At 46.2% G+C, this 18,334-nt stretch overlaps 1 protein-coding gene across 4 annotated transcripts; it reads left to right on the top strand.

Moving 5' to 3' along the window:
- Positions 1-659: 659 nt before the first annotated feature.
- Positions 660-15,360, top strand: LOC115642166 (UPF0488 protein C8orf33-like). Of its 4 annotated transcripts, none has more exons than XM_030545613.1 (8): positions 660-782; positions 2,947-3,014; positions 4,418-4,508; positions 6,517-6,654; positions 7,304-7,992; positions 9,721-9,811; positions 9,933-10,079; positions 14,342-15,360. In XM_030545613.1, exons 2-8 carry the CDS (start codon positions 3,006-3,008, stop codon positions 14,467-14,469), a joined length of 1,293 nt encoding a protein of 430 aa, XP_030401473.1. In that variant the 5' UTR covers positions 660-782; positions 2,947-3,005; the 3' UTR covers positions 14,470-15,360. The 4 variants fall into 4 exon arrangements, with proteins under 4 accessions (XP_030401473.1, XP_030401472.1, XP_030401471.1 ...); XM_030545612.1 differs by lacking the exon at positions 14,342-15,360 and adding an exon at positions 10,247-12,316 and having other exon boundaries at positions 661-782; positions 6,520-6,654; XM_030545611.1 differs by lacking the exon at positions 14,342-15,360 and adding an exon at positions 10,247-12,316 and having other exon boundaries at positions 661-782; positions 9,724-9,811.
- Positions 15,361-18,334: the final 2,974 nt, after the last annotated feature.

The following is an 18,334-nucleotide window of genomic DNA, read 5'->3' as shown; positions in this document are numbered from 1 at the left end:
TCAGTCACACTGGGATAACTGTTACCCCTATGCCTTACCCCTATGCCCCTGACTGTGCTGAGTTTTGCCCTCTGCCAGCTCCTCCCTCCAGCCCTGATTTTGCCCTTTAGCCCCTTCCCAAATCCTGCCTCCAGCTGCTTGACCCCCCCCTCCCCGACCAGTCAATTTCAGACCCTGCTCGATTCAGCCCTGCTCAGTACCCCCCTGCTTGATTCGCTCCCTTTGCCCCTTTTTAACCCCTGTAAATAGCAGTCAGCAGATTTTTATGGCTAATAAGGGCAGTGGCTTCAGCATGCTCAGTTAGTGTGACCATACCAAAAAACACTTTGCTCAAATGAAAAAACCTCTCGCCCCCCTCCCAACAAACTATTTTGCAAAGCAGTGGTGGCTCACTGCCACTGGGGTAACTGCTACCCCCTGTGCCCCTGCCTGTGCGGGGTTTTACCCTCTGCCAGTACCTCACTCCTGGGTTTAACTCCGCCTCCTCACCCCCATTTTCCCTTTAGCCCCTTTCCCACTGCGGCCTCCAGCTGCTTGACCCCCCCGCTCCGATTCGGCCGCTTTGCTCTTGTCAAAGGCAGCCAGCAGGATCCTACGGGTCTAAGGGCAGCGCGAAGGGCGGTGGCCTCAGAAGATGTACTGAGCATGCTCAGTTCATCTGAGCATGCTCAATACACCTTAAGCAGCACATTTCTAGCAGAGCGGAGAGCGGAGCCCAGGGACAGGAGTGTCGTGGGGGCAGAAGGTTGGGCCGGATTCCCCCTCCCCCACGCTATCGACAGGTGAGGCGGCCTCAGGGGATCTGGCTGCAGAGCTGGGGGGAGGGGCTGTTCCGGTGCTGAGCCCCCGCCCGTGTCTGCTTGCAGAACTGGGGGGCTGCCCTGGTGCTGCGCCCTCCCCCACGCGGGTGTCTGTCTGCGGAGCGGGGGGAGCTGTCCTGGTGCCCCCCCCCGTCCCCCAGGGGTGTCTGTCTGCAGAGCTGGGGAGAGGGGCTGTCCTCGTGCTCATGGGGGCTGAGGCTGGCAGGGAGTAGGTTATAGCTTTGACAGCAATCACCAGTCTGACAGTGTTACTGGTTCATCTCTTGTGTCACTAAACAGACCGAGGGGTCTCAGTACCCAGCTCTGCGAACTGGGCGGTGGGCTGTTGACCCTTTACTGTGTAGCACTTTGCACACTTGATGAGCACTCAGTTGTAGCCCCATTGCAGTGGGGGGATGTGTACGTTCAGTAAGGATTCCTTGGCTGTGAACTCTGCTCCCCAGAGCCCTGATTTGTTGATCAGAGCAAAGCTTATCTACTTCTGGGACTCACCCTGAGTAGGTTGATTGAATGGGGCATGAATGTTTGGGGGGGAGAAGTGGGGTACTGAATTTGTGGAGGGCTGGGTGGTCGTTTTCTGGATATGGCTGTGAAGAAGTAGGGAGTGGGGTGAATGACCTGGGAATGTTGCGTGGGAGCTTTACTGGGACTGTCTGCACTGGTGATGGGAATAGCGGGGTGTGACTTCACTTGAGGGAGGATACCTGTGCCCAGGAGGGGGGTTGGGGCCAGGTGACACCTTTGCCTGGGAAACTGGACAAAGGCTGGAGGAGGAGCTGGTGCGGAAGGCTGGGTGAGACGGCTGGAGTGGATTTCGGTTGGGAGTTGACTGAGGAAATGGAGGAAGCCCCTGGGCTGGGGTCTAAGCTCCCTGTCCCCCAGATGGACCTGACTGAGGGGGTTCTGTGATCTGTACCTACAAGCTCTGATTTGGACTGTGTTCCTGTTGTCTAATGCACCTTCTGTTTTATTGGCTGGCTGAGAGTCACGGTGAATTGCAAGATGTGAGGAACTGGGACTGTTCTTAATGTGGTCTTTGAATGCTGAGTGGGGAGTGTTGGCCTGGGAAGACAATCTGCATTGGGGGATGGGAGACTGGCCTTGAGGAAAGCTACCTGAGCATGTAACATGAGAACTCAGGAAGGTGTTAGAGGCCAGGTGACACCTTTGCCTGGGAAGCTGAACAAAGGGTGGTAGAGGAGATGCTGGGGGGAGAGAGGGAGTTTTTCAGGAGGTGGCTGGGAAATGGAGGAAAGTGCAGATGGGGCTCTTATTCCCCAGTGGGGCTGTGGTGCCCCTGGGACCCCAAGATTGACCTAATTGGGGAGGATCCTGTTGTCTGTGCCTGCAAGACCTGTCTTGGACTGTGTTCCTGTCATCTAAATAAACCCTCTGCTTTACTGGCTGGCTGAGAGTCATGGTGAATCGCAGGAAGCTGGGGGTGTAGGGCCTTGTGACACAAGAAGTGGGGGGTGCAGGACCCTGACTCCCTCACACTCCGTGACCGTGGCTCCAGTGGGATCTGTTAATAAAGAAATGTGCAAGATTTTAGAGTTTGGTAGGACACATTATTGCACTAGACATAATTAAATCGTGATGGTGGATTGGGTCAATGGTCACTGGCAGCATCCTTTATTCTGTTGGGCCTTGACCCTTAGCTGTGAGCATGCGGTTGCCAAGTGTCTGGTTTTTGACCAGAACATCCGGTAAAATAAAAGAGACACTGGCAGCTCTGGCTGCTAAATGTCTGGTTGGCCATGTTAGGTGCGCAGCCAATCATTAAAAGACAGAAACAATCACTTTGCATTCTGCAGCCTCCCCTAATGACATCAGTGATTGGTTGCTGAAGAAGTTGGCGTCTATCAGAGATGGAGCACCAATTGAAAGTAGCCATCTTAGTTTTGATTCCATTCTTGCCTCCCACCCTTAGAAATCCTCCACAATAGGGAGCTGTCTGAAATGAGCAGCTAGATAGAATGGTTTTACTTCTTTCCCACTCCTGAAATGTTACTTTGAAGTACTCTGAGGGGTGCTTCCATCACTGCTTCCTGCTGCCACTGGATTTCTTCATTCCTTCCTATGATATAAAGGAAGCAAAAGCTCACTTACTGTCTTGTGATTCTAGGTAACAGGAGAGATGTAGAAGGATTCCAGAGCTGCTCATCAGCAAGGCCAGCTTTCCTAATGGAAGAGGTAAAAACTCAGTGTGCTCTTCTCTGCCTTCTGCACTCAGGTTGATTGATACAATTAAAACTGCCACTTCTCCTGATCTGTCAAGGCATCTTCTTGCTGCCCTGTGCAGAGGTTGCCATGCATTGTTTCCCCTCCTTAAAGCTCACTGCAATTCTCCACATATCCACAAGCTAACCATATGTCCATCTGTTAATATTTGTAATGGCTTTTTTTAAGCTTTCATATTTTTGTAGTGATAAATGCAACGGAACATATTGTTCAGAGTACAGCACTTTGCTAATAGTATTACATTCAGGTAAAAAATCCTCAAGTATATGTGATTGCAAAATGAAACCCTAATTTTAATTTTTCAAAAAATTAGAAATTATATTGGTCCCTTTTAAACTCCTCTTTAAACTTGTCATCTTTAAACCTACACAAACTATTTTCATTTTAACTTTTTCCTATGGTATATTCTTGAGGAGTAAAAAAGTCTTGGAAATCATCTACAGTCAATCAATCCTAAGGTCTACCACTTTTGTAGTAATAATGAAAAAGAATCCAGGTCAAAGTTTTTAAAACTGACTAGTGATTTAGGGAGCCCAACTTGAGACGCCTTAAAGAAGTCTGATTTTCTGAAAATGATAAGCACCTGCCATCTTGAATTCACACCTCGTTGACGTATTGCAAGTTGGGCCCCCAAAAATTATTAGTCAGTTTTGAAAATCTTAGCCCTAATCTTTTGGGTTTAGTGAGTCTTCTGTTTGTTCAATGTAACTCAATTATGTACGTTCATATATATTTAATTATCTGTTTGATTTTGTTTCACACACTTTGCTCTTTCCATTGTAACATAGATACAAGTTATTTAATGCAACCAAGCGAGAGTGGTTGGGGATGGGGTATAAGTTATACAAGGGAGATAATTTCCTGACCGAGACATCTGTTAGACTGGAGACTGTTTTGCAAAGAGGATTGGTGGGAACTCATCGCATAGGACCTTTTAAATTAGACACTGCATCAAACTAGAAAAATCCTATAGGGGAAAATCCTGACCGCATAGAAATGGACAGGATGACAGACAGTGGACACATCTTTTCTGTCACTAATTTCTATGATACAGGGGCTTCATTCAATAGGCTTTTAACAATTTAGCCATAAAACCACCACCACTCTCGCTCTGAGCCTGGATTAATACAGGGCCCATAGTACTTTTATTCTTCATTGCTTGGCAGCTGATGTGCAACATTCATAGAATTTAAGGCCAAAAGCGACCATTGCGATCATCTTATCATAGCTCAGGCCAGAGAATTTTAGAACAACCTTATTCTTGTGTTAGCTGCATGGGTGTGGGGTTGGTATATGTACACATCCACACTTTAAAAATAAACATTGTCCTATCTGTGCACTTCCCAATATCCCAGACTCTCCAAGGAACATTCCAAGATGAGCTGGAGTGGTGTATTTTGCAGCTGGAAACAGGCCTCCTTCGTCTCAACCCAACCCCAAAACAAGGTATGTTGCCTCCCCCAAGATTTCCAGTTAAAATCTAAACTCAGTGCTGGTTCAGTTCACTCAGAAGCCTTTCTAATTTCTCTGTCTATTGAATTATAATTGGAATTCATTCTAAATGTTAAATAAGTACAAAATGTTTCATTACATCTGTTCTACTTTGAACTCCATCTACCTATCCGCTCTTAATCCTGTGACCTGGACCGTCTCCTTCCTTATGCATTGTTTCTTCTCTCCTCATTTACCTTTTAGCCCATATGCCTCATTCCTCTCTTCCTCTTAGTTGTGCCCTTCCACTTACATATTGTTCAGCTACTTCAGGCTTCCTACAGTGCTTTGCAGCTCAGAAGGTGGTTTCACCCCCCTCAGTGCTTTGATTACTCACATTCTGTATCTGATACTTTATCTGTGGTATAATCCCACAATCTCAAGTGGCTGCTGCTGCATAGTATCAATAGAGGTGACTCTTAAATGCTTGTAGCTTTATTTTTTTAAGCATGTTCCTCATTGTCCCTGGAAAAAGATGAAATAACTTATAAGAGAAACTTTACTGCCCATTAAAATACTGGCTTTAAGTATATTCAGGAACGTTTTAAGAGCTCATACCTGTTGATCCACCAGGCCCAGTATCCTGCCTCCAGCAGTGACCACTACTTAGTGGTCCAAAGGAAAGTGAAACTTCCCTTGTAAGGCATCTGGCTGACTATGTCATGGTGCACATAAGGATACAAAATTCCTTCCTGAACATTGCAGCCATTGGTTTATGCAGAAGCATGAGATTTGATCGTTTATATATTAGAGCATTGTTTCATATGCTATTGGTCATACAAGTATCCTGCAGTCCAGCAGTTCTCAAACTGTGGGTTGGGACCCCAAAATGGGTCCCAACCTCCTTTGAATGAAGTCACTAGGGCTGGCTTAGATTTGCTGGAGTCTGGGGCTGAAGCCCGAGCCCCACTACCCAGGGCTGAAGCCGAAGTCCCAGGGCTTCAGCCCTGGGCAGCAGGACTCAGGTTACGGGCAGCAGGACTCAGGTTACAGGCACCCTGCCTGGGGCTGCAGCCCTTGAGCTTCAGCTTTGGCCCCTCTGCCTGGAGCGGTGGGGCTTGAGTGGACTCAGGCTTTGGTCCCCCTCCTGAGGTTGTAAAGTAATTTTTGTTGTCAGAAGGGGGACATGATGCAGTGAAGTTTGAGAACCCCTGCAGTATTCAATGCCCACCTACTATGGGGACAGATACTATAGAAGGATGTATGCAATAATAAGCAGCTGTGGAGGAAAACAAAGTCCTCACTCTGAGTTTAAAGCAGGAAGCCAGAGGCAGCTTTATTATGAGCAATTGCAATATGCACAGGAGAGTACCCAAGGTCAGGGATACCCCCTCCCGAGGCAGGTCTCGGTTAGATAAATAATTAGGGCAAGCATTTATACCTTTTTGTTAACAGACAATAATGATCAACAACCACATCTTGTTTATACATATTCCTTCATAATATCTTTCTTTTCTCAGCAATTTTCTGCTACAGTCTACTTTCCATTCTTATCTAATACAAGGTCAAAATAACTTCTCGCAGTTTTTTCCACTTGCCCAGGCCCTCTATTAAAGTCTCGTGTTATTAAATAGAAGAATTAGCCTGACTCTTGCTCTTTCTGGAAGACTAAGATGTCTGCGCTTTTCCCAACTTCCACAAAGTACAAAAGAGTGCTCCCCCGAAAAGCATTACATGGTATTGCATCCATTTGTAGAAATCCCTATCTCTGAACCACTGATAAGGGACTAATTCTGTATGTGATGTAAATATCGAGTGTCCCAACCAGTAGCCATTCCAGTCCTCATGCATCAAAGAATAGCGATTGGGACATATCTGTAGTACTGCCGCTTTGAGACTTTTCTCTGATCCGAGTTCCTGGCAAAGGGAAGATGCACCATTGTTTTCCCTCCCTGATTATGGTTCATAGGACTCCCCGTGATCCCATTTCTTGTCTTTGTGTCGGTTGCTTTCTCAAATGCAGCAGAGGAGACACAGCACATCCTCAAAGTCCTGCGCTCCCGCAAGGCTGCCTTTCTGAAGAAGCGGCAGGTGATGAACCGCGTGTTTGGGGATTACCGACTGAAGATGGCTGAGGAGCAGAAGAGGACAGAAAAAGCAGGTGAGGCTGGGGCCATCCCTGGAGTCTACAGAACCATTTGTTTTCCTCTGATGTGGTGTCCAGATATTAGCAAATGGCCTTTCTTGAGGCTTCTTGCTCAGTCATTCCCATGAGAAATAAACCTTCTTTCCCAGCCAGAAGCAATTAAAATCGAAGGGCTTTTAAGCATATCTAATCCCAGGGCTGAAGGGGGTTTTAAGGGTGAAGTAAAGGCTGTATCTGTCTGAACTTCATGGCATCGCTGTGGGGTGGGGTCCAGTGTTAATGAGAAGTTCATAGTTATGGAAGCTCTACTAGTGACAGCTAGAGTAAGGCCTAACATGGCACTAAGCAGGATGAAATAGCAGAAGACGGAACTCCTCCAAGAATCCATTCTGGATCTGTGTGTGTGAGATTGGTGTGATGGGGTGCACAAAGCCTAAATAAATAGAAGCGAGTCCTCCATTCCCTCTGCGTGTCAGGCAGTCCCATATGGAAATACTGCACTGGGTATTTTGCCCACAATCCCTTGCTGGTACCAAAATACAATAGCATTTTACATACACATGGGTTGGGTGTCCCTTATAGAAGTGAATTGTTCTAAATGTGGCGCCAACGTGGTAACAAATCAGAGAATTAATAGAAACACAAATCTTCCTCTTTTCTCTAGCCATGAAACCTGAGAAAGCACAAATACAGCAAGGGAATGTGCAGGCTTCAGGGAGCGTGGTATATAGGAAGCGATCTGGACAGACCTCCGAGTCAACAACAAATTGGTTCACACCATCTGATAATAGCTTCCGATTCAACTTTGCACTTCCTGAGATGGATCCACAAGCAACAAATGGAACTACGGAAGAGGCCCAGGGGGTAGGTGGCTCTGAACAGAGGTCCTCAGAACTAGAAGATTTGAGTGGAGTGTTGAACTTTTCCCCTCCTGGACAACAGCCCAAGTTTGCTTTCAATTTTGTCATCCCAGATAAAGATGGCCCCCTGATGCCATCTGTTGTTACAGGCCGAAGAGCGGAGAGTGTAGCAGAAAATGTGACATCAGATGGCTTGTCATCTGCAGGACCAATGACGCATTCAACCCTGTTGGAGGCTAACTTGCCTGAGGTTGTGGGCTGTGTGGGTGGAGGATTAGGGAGAGCGGCTCTAATTTTAGAGATCCAAAAACCAGAGATTGCCGCTGAAGATGAGGGTAAAACAGAGAAGACAGCAGCAGTTGGAGCACCCAAGAAGAAGAAGAAGAAGAAAAAGAAATCATCAAATAGTAAGAAAGAGATGGCGGAAGCTGAGGTCAGCAAGAAGGTGAAGGTGGGAGCCAGTGAGTGTGAAGACACAGAAAAGACCACGCAGGTATGTGAATTAATTTCTGGCTAATAAACATAACCTCACTGTTAAGGCTCCATAGTTTCCTTGGAAGGGAAAGTTAATGTATGTGTGAGGTTTCTAAATCTGTGCGGTAGCACAGGCTGGAAATGGATAGCCATTTATTGCTGCTTATCCCATTAGGGTTTACTGTGACCAGAAACCAAATAAGTGGGAGTGGACTAGGTGGCTCAAGTTGATGTTACTTTGTCCTTCCCTAGAACTGTGTCTGAGAGTCTGCAAGCACTTTGCAGGCATGTAATGATTTAGACCGTGCAGCATCCCTGGCTGGTAGATATTATCCCCATTGTGTAAATGGTGAAATTGAGATGCAGAGAGGTTAACTGACTTGGCCAAGATCAAGACTGTTGCAGAGCCAGGAACAGAGCTCAGAAGACCTCCTGTGTCCCAGTCTCTGTCTCTAGGTTTATTATGGCACAGAAAGGGGTTGAAGGCACCAACTACTCTGAGTCATGTATTAAGGGATCATTAAAGTACACCTTACCATCTGCTAATGCTGCGCTGAAGTTTATAGTCTCTGTTATGTTTTTCTTTAAAATGTCAGTGAATTTAAGTCTCCTGAATGGTCCCAGACCAGCAACGCTGGAATGTGAAGGCTGCAACACAGGAAGCAGCCATAAGAGCTTCCTTCGCCGCCCAGCTGCTGTGCCTCAACCCTGACCTTGAGAGCTCCCCCTCCAAGACTCTATGTGTGTGTGTGTGTGTAGGGGGAGTGGGGTTCAATCTCTGGCCATTCTGTTATTGGCCTCTCTGAGACAGACAACTGCAGTGGTTTGTGCGGTGTGGACAACTGTCCATTAGGAACTGGACTGAGACCCACAAACTCACCTCAGAAGATGAATCTCAGCAACTACTACCCTAGACCAGACCGGCCTGAGGTGAAAAGCCCCACAGCCCTTTACCTATCTCCTGAGGCATCCATACCTCAGGGGGGGCACTGTATATAAGGCACTGGGGGTAGCTTTCCTAGGTAACCATGACATAAGAGGCTTGGAAGGAGACTGAAAGCCTGTTGGAAAGAAGTTGTGGTTAAGTAGCTGGAACATAGAGGTGATAAGAGCTTGGGGCTTCTCATGAATGTGTAACAGTCACAACATTGTTAGATCTAGAAAATGATGCTACTTCAATTCTAGGAGGCAACCCTGCTACTCCCTCTGCCAGTCTCCAGTCCGTTGGCTATGCTGGATTACACTTAGTGCTTAGATAGCTCCTTACATTTTCACAGACATTAACTAGCTAACTTGCACATCCTTGGGAAGGCAGAGGAATGGAAGACAGGACACCAGATTCTCTTCTGGATTTTGTCACTCACTCACTGTCCAACCTGTGAAGGTCACTTCACCTCTCTCTTCCTTAGTTTTCCCTGCTGGAAAATGACTTATTTTATGTTTGTATAACTGCTGTCAGGCCAAAGGCTCCCATAGTGTTGGACAAACATAGGCAAGCAAACCTTCCACATACAGATGTTGGGATGCTTCAGTACTGTTTGTGCAAAGGCTTGAGATCATCAGGTGGAAGGTGCTGAACATAAAGTGGCATCAAGAATATGAAGTGAAGCCAGCTCTGAGGGAGTGAAAACATGAACATGCAACTCCTAACTCTGTAGATCCTTGATTTTCCTTGCTGACTAACAGATGCTGTTTTAGTTTTTGGACAATTTAGTTTCCTCCCCTTGCTGTGTTCTGTTTTATGTAGCAGTCAGATAAACAGCTGTGGAGGGAAGTGGACTGGTGTGTGGAACAGCTGGAACTTGGCCTGAAGACACACAAATCCACTCCAAAACAGGGTGAGTAAGCCAGAGAGTGTCTTGTTAGAAGGGAGGGGAGGCAGAAGCAGTGGTGCAGGGAAAGAGCAAAAGGAAAGATTTATATTCTGTGTTTTCATGTCTCTCCTTTCCAATGATTCAGCTGAAGAAGCTCTTCGTGCCATCAAGACACTACGCAGTGACAAGGCCGTGCTAGCAAAGAAGCGTCAGGTCATGCGAGCCATGTTTGGCAATTACAAGAAGAAGATGGAAGAGGAGAGACAGAAACAGCTGAAGCTCATGCAGGCAGGTATGAGAGGCAGACTTACATGAGGGATCAGGATGGGAAACCATGCCTGAAAAAAGGGAGCAGGAATACTAATCCCTCCATTATCCATGTAGCCCTAGAGAATGGAATTCTGGTGCATAAGAAGCCTTAATGGTTTTTCTTTCTGTCTTTGTCTTCCCCTCTGTAAGCTGCAAAGTCTGCTCAGGTCATGGAAGTGAGGGAGATTGCCCGCAGAAAGAGCAGCCAGGTCTTCCGGAAGTGTTCAGAGGCGTCCAGGAAAAGCCCAAGTTCAGCAAGATCCCCTTCTCATCTTCCCAGCCATCCAGAGTCACCCCAGGCCTCTGGCACAAATTCATTCATGTACCCAGCTTCCCAAGAGGAGTTCCGCTTTAACTTTTTTTAGGAAAGTCCCTTGGACATTTATTATTTTTTGTTTAATGGCTGAAAATGTTGCCAAAACCTGTTTAATCTTAGGGGGTAGAAGGATGCTGAGCAGGATAAAAGGATCATGTTGTGGGAAACATGCATAGGTTCATAGTGGAAAGACACTACGTGCCACAGATCAAGTGTATGTAACAGCTCTATCTGTAATGCATACTCCCCAGAATCAGTCTGTGGGCTGTACTCCTTTCCTCATACACACCTTTGCTTGGAAACAAATCTGATAAGGAGAAGAGATATGGTCAGAGAAGTCATAAGTAAAGGTGAAGAGAAGCTTAGCACTTTGAAGGCAATTCTTCTGTTTGTATGTGAAGTGCAGCTCTCATGCTGGCTGTATGGAACAGAGTAAAGAAGTAGGATTGAAACTCCTTGTGAGTATCAAAGGTTTTTGTATTAAACATGAAAAAGCGGCATCACTCCCAAAGTTCTAGCATTTTGATGCAGTTTACAAAGACACTGCTGTAATTTTTCCCATTGCTGTATAATTATGGCAGTCTTTTATGCTCACTAGTTTTGTGATCTCCATTAGGCAAATGTTGACTCCTTTTTTTCTTGCTTCCAAAGAGCCTGGAATTAATATAGCAGGATTTTATAGCAAACTGCTATCTCCAAAGGTGGCAGGAGATATGAAAACTTCTTCCAAAACTTGGGAGAGCCATTTAGTAGGCATTCATGGGTCTGTGCCTCAGACCTCTGTAAAGCTGTTCTATAAAGCCATGTTCCTTTCCCTGTGCGTCAGCATGAGAGAATCCAGAATGCAGCTGTTCAGTAAAGGGGTACATTACAGTTCCAAGCACCTACTTTACCTTTGTAAGTGGGAAAGTGGACTGATCACAAGAATGGGCTCTTACACAGATGCACATGTGACCCTGAGCGAGTCATTCCAGCTGTAAAATGAGGATACTGCTTGCCTACTTCAAAGACTTGTTGAACACTGGTTAATAAATAACTGCTGTATAAGAAGCGAGCTTACAGCAGTTTTTAACTCCACCCTTGTTGCTTTCTCATGCTTGAAGCATCTCTGGACCATTATCAGTTGTTAATGTATCTCTTGACTGGTTTTGGTTGAAACAGCACAAACCAGATGCTGTGGGTTCCACAAAAATGTTGTTTCATAGCAAAGACACAGTGGCTTTTAATTTAAAAAAAAATTATCTATTTGGCATTTGGGGGGCTTTCCTTGTCACCGTTTTTAATAATATGGGACCTACCCTATGTGACTATCCCAGTAAATTATGAGCATCTCTTGGATACCTTCCACCCTTTGCTTTGATTCTTTGTAGCCTTGCATTGCTGGGCCTTTTGTGGCTTATGCAGTTGGCATGGCATGATAGAACATCTCACAAAGGAGTTGCTTTTGTACTTGGCTGAGTGTTAATGGAAGTCTTGTAGCACAAGCTGACTAGATAGTCTGGTTTTGTAGTGCTGGCTGAGTTACGCCGACAGTAGGAGTTTGTTCTAGTTTTCTTATAATGATCTAACCAGCCTTCTGCTGTAACACCCCACTCATTTCCTTACTGGGGAACTTTCAGCTCATACTGCCTGTGTTGCTTCCTGATGTGTAGGCTGCCTCTACAAGTGAATTGTGCAAAATTGAGGTGCTCCAACTCCTAAAGCAGGGATCTCAAACTCAAATCACCACAAGGGCCACATGAGGACTAGTACATTGGCCCAAGGGCCACATGACTGAAACCTTTTCATACAACGATACGAAAGTCTAGTAAAAATGAAGAGTAATATAGTATGCTATTAAGTCAATGTACTAACTTTTTAAAACTGTAATGTGAAGGGAGGGTTTAATAAAATATTAAACCTGTAACTATTCCTTATGTGGTCAGTAACACTGATGATGATCTACACTAACAGTCTATCAACATAGCTGTAATGGCAGGAACTTTTTAAAGTGACTGTTCATACAAAACACGTTCCCACTTTTAACAAACATTCTTCCCAACTACTCGCAGCATGCCTTGCTCTGTCTCTAAGGTGGCAGCTTGGTGCAAGGTGGAGTAGAGCATGCTGGGAGTTGTAGGCCTCTATTGAGCAAATTTACTCAGCGGTCAGCACCAGTGTTGAACTGTCCATGTCCCCTAGGAGGATCAGGGATTTCTTTCCCACCCAGGCATTGTTGAGGGTGAGAGATGTGGGGAACAGGCTTGGATTTTGTAAACTGGAAAATCCAAGATCCCTGTTCTCCCCCCGCCTTCCCCGTCCCTTGTGATACTTCTCTATGATTCACCTTCCCTTTCCCTCCCTCCCAGTGTTAAAGGAAAAGTTGTGACTGGCTGCTGCTGCTTTCCCAGCTCCCGTTTTCCCCCAGCGTTTCACACTGCATGTGATCAATAGGGATGGATTTCAATGGCAGGTGTGTTTGGCCCTCCCTTGAGGGAGGGGAGATTTGAAGAGTGGCGAAGGGGCTGGCCGAGGGTTGGTGTGAGTCGAGGTATAGCTGGACGGGGGGATTGGGGATGCAGGAAGAGCAGACTCAATGGCTTGGTCGGGAGTGAGGAGCTGCAAAGCTGTTTGTCAAGCTTGGGCAGCTTGACTCGGGTAAACTTCAGAGAACTGTGTAAACAGCTCATTGAAATGCATACAACAGACATCCCCACCCCCAAAGCGAGAGTGACTGTAAACACTGCCTTAAACAGCAGTTCCGAGAGCCTGCTTGCCCTTCTCTCCAGATCATGTGTGTGGGAGCTGGCAGCAGCAGGGCCAGAGGTGGGTTATGTTTTGCTGATCCAACTAACAACATCTGCCCTGCCCTGCCTCTTCCCTCTCCTTCCCCACCCTCATTCCAACTGCTTCCCCAAAGCCCCCACTGCAGCTTCTGACCACTGTGGGTGGGGGAAGGGTACCCCAAAGTTCCCAGCTGCTACAGGTGACTTGGGGAACCACTGCAGCTCCCCAGCCACCATGGTAGCAGAGGGATTCCCACAGCTCCCTGCCAGCTGCAATGAGGCAGGGGGATTGGCAGGGCAGGGGGACCCATGGAGCTCCCCGGCCCCCATCTTGAGGGGGCAGGAGAATCCCTGCAGCTTTCTGCCACTTCAGGGACAGGGAAACCCTGGAGCTCTGAGCCCCCACAGGCGGTGGGGGCCCATGAGCTCCTAGCCACCCCACAGCTGCACAGCCCCTTCCCATTTTATCATGGATACTTTTAGTAAAAGTCAGGAACAGGTCATTGGCTTCTGTGAATTTTTCTTTATTGCCCGTGACCTGTCTGTGAATTTTACTAAAAATATCAATGACAAAATCTTAGCCTTACTCATAACATTGCCAAATTTCCAGCTATTTGGGCAGAAATTTTCCATGCCAGCTGATTGCCTCAGGCTGTAACTTTTTTTTTTCTTTTTTTTAAGTTTTAGTTAAAAGTGAGTGGCCATTTCCAAGAATGATGTTAGGGTAACATACACTATTTGCTTGTGCTGGAAAAAGGAAAATCTTAGAACCATTTCATTGAGAAGTTCTAGTGCACCCGTGTTGTGGAGCGGGGACTTGAAATTTCATTGGGAATGGGGAAGGAGCGTGTATCAGGAATGTGTGTTTTGCCATCCCTGTGAATATCTGACACAATTTGGCCAAGTTATAAACCTTTGATAAATCTCTCTTTGCTCAGACTCAGTGGACACTTGTTGGAGTTTGATAGCTAAATCTGACGGGAGTTTTTGAGTGCTTGCTCATGTCCATTCCAATATAGGGTGCGTGCACCATCCCCAGAAGTTTTTCCCCCCTACTAGTATGTTGGGTCAACTCTGGTGGCCCCTGGAGTGGCACCTTCATGGCGCAGTATATAGGCACCTGCCAACCTGCTGCCTCCTCAGTTCCTTCTTTCTGTCTGACAGTTGCTGGAATGCTCTTGTTCTCTTGGTCTGCCAGCGGATCCTCATGCCCATCACCAACAGTGCTGAACAAAGGACAAAGAAGTTGGACCGGGGACGATCCTCTTTCAGAAAAGCTGCAGACAGAGTGAGACCTGTGCCGGGCTGCTACTCACACTGGTGGCAACCAACCTGCACCATTGACTCTGGCTCTGGGAAGGGACCCATTGAGTCCAGTGATCATGGACTCCCCAACTAGGGTGAGCCATAGAGATGACTCAGCCCTGGCCATGCCAACTACGCCAGAGGCATATGAGGCAGCAAAAGGCTTTCAGTCCCTTCCAGCACCTTCTCTGAGCCAAGGCCCATCGGAGGTAGGTCTGGTTCCACAAGAATTGTCTCATGGATGCAAGTGCCTGTCTTGGGCAAGCCTTCAATGATGGTGAGACACTTCCTAGTATCTCACTCATTTTCTAGAGGCTCCACTCCTCACTGGTCACAGTCCTGGCACCTCTCGCAATCCCAGCACTAATTGGAATCCCAACACCGGTAACAACCCCGGCACCATCCCACATTGAGGCACCAGTCACATTCCTGGAACAAATCATCATCAGGGCACCGCTCCTCTCGGGATACCACAGCACAGCAAGCTCACCCAGAAGTGGGTCCTCGAGCTCCAAGTCGATGGCAAGGTCCTATACCTTGCAATGGAGCAGACATTGAGTCAGACCATATGCATCCTGTGCCAGTGACCTAGGGATTGAGCCAGACAACGTAGCCACCTGTCCAGTGGCAGAGGCCACTACAGTGGCCAATGTGGACTCCATGGGCAGCATAATCCTACCGAGCCTCCCACATGTGTCAGTCCTACTCAGCACCCTTGGAGGCAAGAGTACCTCCACCTTCCCCTTCAGAGAGGGGTTCAGTTCCGGGTGCAGAAGTGGATGAGACCCAGGATACCTCTGCAGGGGACTGACCAGTGTGAAAGTAGAATGAATTATTGTAAAAATAAGAATGGATTAAAGAAATGTATGTACCTTTAAGCAGAAATAAGAAATGTTGAAATACAGGTGCCAGGAAAAGAAATATTAGGCATAAACAATGGTGCTAATGGCAAAACATTAACAGAAGATCGGTAATAGTTAGTAAGGAAATAAGATATGCATGCCTAGCCCTGGTAAACTTATCAGATTCTGCTTCCTTTGTTATCTTGTTAAGTTCTCACCCTTTTATCTGTATAAATAAGATAATGTGAGCACCATGCAAGACACAAACTATCTGGATCTTATTAACAGAGCGCTGTGCTAATAAAACAGAGTGGTCTGACATAGACTCATAGACTCGAGGACTGGAAGAGACCTCGAGAGGTCATCGAGTCCAGTCCCCTGCCCTCATGGCAGGACCAAATACTGTCTAGACCATCCCTAATAGACATTTATCTAACCTACTCTTAAATATCTCCAGAGATGGAGATTCCACAACTTCCCTAGGCAATCTATTCCAGTGTTTAACTACCCTGACAGTTAGGAATTTTTTCCTAATGTCCAACCTAAATCTCCCTTGCTGCAGTTTAAGCCCATTGCTTCTTGTTCTATCATTGGAGGCTAAGGTGAACAAGTTTTCTCCCTCCTCCTGATGACACCCTTTTAGATACCTGAAAACTGCTATCATGTCCCCTCTCAGTCTTCTCTTTTCCAAACTAAACAAACCCAGTTCCTTCAGCCTTCCTTCATAGGTCATGTTCTCAAGACCTTTAATCATTCTCGTTGCTCTTCTCTGGACCCTCTCCAGTTTCTCCACATCTTTCTTGAAATGCGGTGCCCAGAACTGGACACAGTACTCCAGTTGAGGCCTAACCAGCGCAGAGTAAAGCAGAAGAATGACTTCTCGTGTCTTGTTTACAACACATCTGTTAATGCACCCCAGAATCACATTTGCTTTTTTTGCAACAGTATCACACTGTTGACTCATATTAAGCTTGTGGTCCACTATGACCCCTAGATCTCTTTCTGCCATACTCCTTCCTAGACAGTCTCCTCCCATTCTGTATGTGTGAAACTGATTGTTCCTTCCTAAGTGAAGCACTTTGCATTTATCTTTATTGAACTTCATCCTGTTTACCTCAGACCATTTCTCCAATTTGTCCAGATCATTTTGAATTTTGACCCTGTCCTCCAAAGCAGTTGCAATCCCTCCCAGTTTGGTATCGTCCGCAAACTTAATAAGCGTACTTTCTATGCCAACATCTAAATCGTTGATGAAGATATTGAACAGAGCCGGTCCCAAAACAGACCCCTGCGGAACCCCACTTGTTATACCTTTCCAGCAGGATTGGGAGCCATTAATAACTACTCTCTGAGTACGGTTATCCAGCCAGTTATGCACCCACCTTATAGTAGCCCCATCTAAATTGTACTTTCCTAGTTTGTGTATAAGAATATCATGCGAGACCCGTATCAAATGCCTTACTAAAGTCTAGGTATATCACATCCACCGCTTCTCCCTTATCCACAAGGCTCGTTATCCTATCAAAGAATGCTATCAGATTAGTTTGACACGATTTGTTCTTTACAAATCCATGCTGGCTATTCCCTATCACCTTACCACCTTCCAAGTGTTTGCAGATGATTTCTTTAATTACCTGCTTCATTATCTTCCCTGGCACAGAAGTTAAACTAACTGGTCTGTAGTTTCCTGGGTTGTTTTTATTTCCCTTTTTATAGATGGGCACTATATTTGCCCCCTTCCAGTCTTCTGGAATCTCCCCCATCTCCCATGATTTCCCAAAGATAATAGCTAGAGGCTCAGATACCTCCTCTATTAACTCCTTGAGTATTCTAGGATGCATTTCATCAGGCCCTGGTGACTTGCAGGCATCTAACTTTTCTAAGTGATTTTTTAATTTTATCTTCTAAACCTACCCTCTTCCCGTAAGCATTCCCTATATTAGACATTTCTTCAGACTTCTCAGTGAAGACTGAAACGAAGAAGTCATTAAGCATCTCTGCCATTTCCAAGTCTCCCGTTACTGTTTCCCCCTCCTCACTGAGCAGTGGGCCTACCCTGTCCTTGGTCTTCCTCTTGCTTCTAATGCGTTGATAAAAAGTCTTCTTGTTTCCCTTTATTCCCATAGCTAGTTTGAGCTCATTTTGTGCCTTTGCCTTTCTAATCTTGCCTCTGCATTCCTGTGTTATTTGCCTATATTCGTCCTTTGTAATCTGACCTAGTTTCCATTTTTTATATGATGCCTTTTTATTTTGTAGGTCACGCAAGATCTCGTGGTTAAGCCAAGGTGGTCTCTTGCCACATTTTCTATCTTTCCTAACCATCGGAATAGCTTGCTTTTGGGCCCTTAATAGCGTCCCTTTGAAAAACTGCCAACTCTCCTCAGTTGTTTTTCCCCTCAGTCTTGATTCCCATGGGGCCTTACCTATCAGCTCTCTGAGCTTACCAAAATCCGCCTTCCTGAAATCCATTGTCTCTATTTTGCTATACTCCCTTCTACCCTTCCTTAGAATTGTAAACTCTATTATTTCATGATCACTTTCACCCAAGCTTCCTTCTACTTTCAAATTCTCAACGAGTTCCTCCCTATTTGTTAAAATCAAGTCTAGAACAGCTTCCCCCCTAGTAGCTTTTTCAACTTTCTGAAATAAAAAGTTGTCTGCAATGCAGTCCAGGAACTTGTTATGAGTCCTGAGTCTAACTTTGACAATTTGGAGGTCCCACTGAGATGGCAACCATCTTCACTGGCGCTGTGTGATTCCTGACCATTTTTGTAGGACGACCGTGGCAGCTGGCACCTGGACATTTGGTCTGAGCGGTCCTCCACAAGAACGGAAAGGCGCACAACCACAGTGAAGTCTACGCCATCGAACCTGTTGATTCCCACTCTGTTCTGTAGGGATCCCGTGATCTGACATCAGAATCTGGTCAGGTAATTATTTCTGTATTTTGTCCGGACTGAGGACTGTCCTGTCTCTGTGTCTATCCGTCCTCCTGTGGAGTGTTTGAGTC

This window comes from Gopherus evgoodei, unplaced genomic scaffold (assembly GCF_007399415.2).
Source record: "Gopherus evgoodei ecotype Sinaloan lineage unplaced genomic scaffold, rGopEvg1_v1.p scaffold_38_arrow_ctg1, whole genome shotgun sequence".
NCBI classification, from domain to species: Eukaryota; Metazoa; Chordata; order Testudines; family Testudinidae; genus Gopherus; species Gopherus evgoodei.
The sequence above is the reverse complement of the archived record's forward strand: the minus strand, read 5'-3'. Positions and strand labels throughout refer to the sequence as shown.

Coding starts and splice junctions, on each gene's coding strand:
- LOC115642166 (XM_030545610.1), top strand. Junction 4,509..6,516: donor CAACCCAACCCCAAAACAAG/GTATGTTGCCTC, acceptor TCTCAAATGCAG/CAGAGGAGACACAGCACATC. Junction 7,993..9,720: donor ACACAGAAAAGACCACGCAG/GTATGTGAATTA, acceptor TGTTTTATGTAG/CAGTCAGATAAACAGCTGTG.